We start from the raw sequence: 2,397 nt of genomic DNA on the forward strand, positions 1-2,397 counted from the left end.
TTATTTTTCTTAATTTTAGTAATTTTGATTTTGATAAAAATAAATAAATATTTTACTAAATACACAAGATTAAAAGATCATTTATTTTTTCTTATTAATAAGAAAACATATTTTCTGACGGGAAATAGGTCCATTGAATCACAAACAAGAGTTCATTATAATTAAAAAAAAAAAATTGACGGTAGCCTTAGTTTGTTTAGACGCACTACAAGGAATACAGGAATTAATGGCAGTTTTTCATTATTTGCGGCGGTTTTAAATCATTGCAAAACTCAATTCTAGATGTTCATGAACCGTCTTGGTTTATGGTGTGGGCAATAAATTTTGCAGCGATTTTCAGCAACTGCTGATATAACCGTCGCTAATAAGATAATTGATTTTGCAGGACTGTAATTTTTTTTTCTAGTTTTTTTTTTCTAAATACCATTCTAATGGATGCTTTTAATAAAAATTACAATGGTTTTAATCCGCCGCAATTTCTACATATTAAAAAAAAAACAACTGCTAAACTATTAGATATGGTACCATTTTTATAGCACTAAATAGATAAAATTATAATAATTGAAAAAAAAAACTAATTGATAACACCAATAAAAAAACAATTTAATTGTAATAAAGAGAAAGCAGAGACCGCAATAGAAGAAACATCTCTTTTTTAAAATGAATATATAATAGATACTATTTATCTTTTTATTTATTAAATATTTATAATACTAATAACGCACGATTATGAGATTATTAATTAAAATGTAACATTTTTAAAAAAAATAATAATAAATATCCATAACCTAAAATAGCAGTGTTGTAAATAAAATGAAAAACTTACAAGTTTGAGACCCATGATAGCTAAAAGAGGTTTGGCTGCAAAAATAAGGATTGAAGCTTGAAGGAGGCCAAGGATTGTGCCAAATAGCAGTGCTGTTGATGCTGAAGCAATATTTCTCTTCTTCTTTCCAACTTTCTCTGCTTCAATCTTATTCTTACTTCTATTAGCTGATGAAAACTTGTTCAATTTGCCATCTTCTGGAACTCAATTATAGTTAAATTTTATGAGTATAAAATTTCATTAAAAAAATAAACTAGTCTTTAACAAAATAAATATATAGTTTAATTTTGATGCATTGACAGTGTAAAATAATTTATACCGTTGTCGTTTAATCACATTTTTTTTTTGGATGATTATTTACAATATCAATGTAAAAAATAATTATCTTTTACTCACACAAAAAATATAATTAAATATACGTATAAAACTGCTTTACACTGATCGTATATCAAAATTAAATTCTTAAATAAAATGAAAAATATTGGCTTGTTTTTTATGATGGTTGGTTTTTTTGTGATATCTGTTTGGGCCCAAATTTCAAAAAAAAAGGAGTGAAACTGCTTAAAATTACCGTGTCATTAGCATAGTCACCGCTCCCTAAGTTTGGACTCGTGCAGTCAACATTTTTATTCAACCTACTACGTGTCGCTTGATTACAGGCTAACTTAGAATAGCCACGCTAGTCACCGATTCTAACTAGTCACCACAGACAGCACCTATATATATATATATCATTGTTATTATAGAATATATCAAGGATTAATTTATATTTTTATTTTTTAAAAAGAATATATAATCATTTAAAATGCTAGAGACCAACTTGTTAGGGTTTTGTTTTGTTTATTTTTTAAGGTTATGTAAAAATCAACAAAAATATTTAAAATTCATTCTAAAATAAATGAATAGATAATTCAAATACTTTGTTATGATCATACATTAAACTCTTGCTTAAATATTGAGATACCTTACTTGCAGTACTAAACCCCAATTACAACAACAATTTAAAAGCATGGTTAATTAGAATTAGACATAGAAAAAGGAACTATACCTTGTCCATTATTATTATTATTATTTCCGTCAAAGTTCACAATAGCATGTTTTTCCACATTCTCATCATCAGCTGCTGATCCATTATTATTGTTGGTAGCCAAAAACTCTTTTGGAGATTTATTATTAGAAATGTGTTGTACTATTGTACCTTTCTCAACATCCTCAATGAACTCCTTCTCTAATGCTTTGATGTTAAGATTTTCAATGGTATCTTCCTCGGCCACAAAGGAAGTTGTGATACTAACAAGAGGGAATATGGTGATCCTCGAAGCTTGATTCAGTAAGGCGATCGCCACTCCGGCCGCCGCAAGCTCCACCGGTCCTACGCATCAAAAGAAATAGCTTCAATTCAAAGTTTAAAATAATCAAACTATTTAAAAATAATTGGTCAATACATTATTACATGCATATAATAAAATTCAAACAACGACATTTATTTAAGAAAAAGTATATGGAACGAGCTTCTAATCAGTCAAGAATTAAACAACTCAATTATTTATAATTATCTTATTTAATTTTAT

At 27.4% G+C, this 2,397-nt stretch overlaps 1 protein-coding gene across 1 annotated transcript in view; it reads right to left on the reverse strand.

Annotated features, from left to right (window-relative positions):
• Nucleotides 1-2,114, reverse strand: part of LOC107611522 (protein DETOXIFICATION 43-like) — a 14,882-nt gene extending 12,768 nt beyond the window's left edge. The window contains exons 1-2 of the mRNA XM_021109881.1: nt 2,025-2,114; nt 827-1,023 (exon numbers count right to left, since the gene is read on the reverse strand). Of these exons, the coding sequence (XP_020965540.1) occupies nt 827-841 (15 nt within the window). The 5' untranslated portion in view covers nt 842-1,023; nt 2,025-2,114. The remainder of the gene's footprint in view (nt 1-826; nt 1,024-2,024) is intronic.

This window comes from Arachis ipaensis, chromosome B08, assembly GCF_000816755.2.
Source record: "Arachis ipaensis cultivar K30076 chromosome B08, Araip1.1, whole genome shotgun sequence".
NCBI classification, from domain to species: domain Eukaryota; kingdom Viridiplantae; phylum Streptophyta; class Magnoliopsida; order Fabales; family Fabaceae; genus Arachis; species Arachis ipaensis.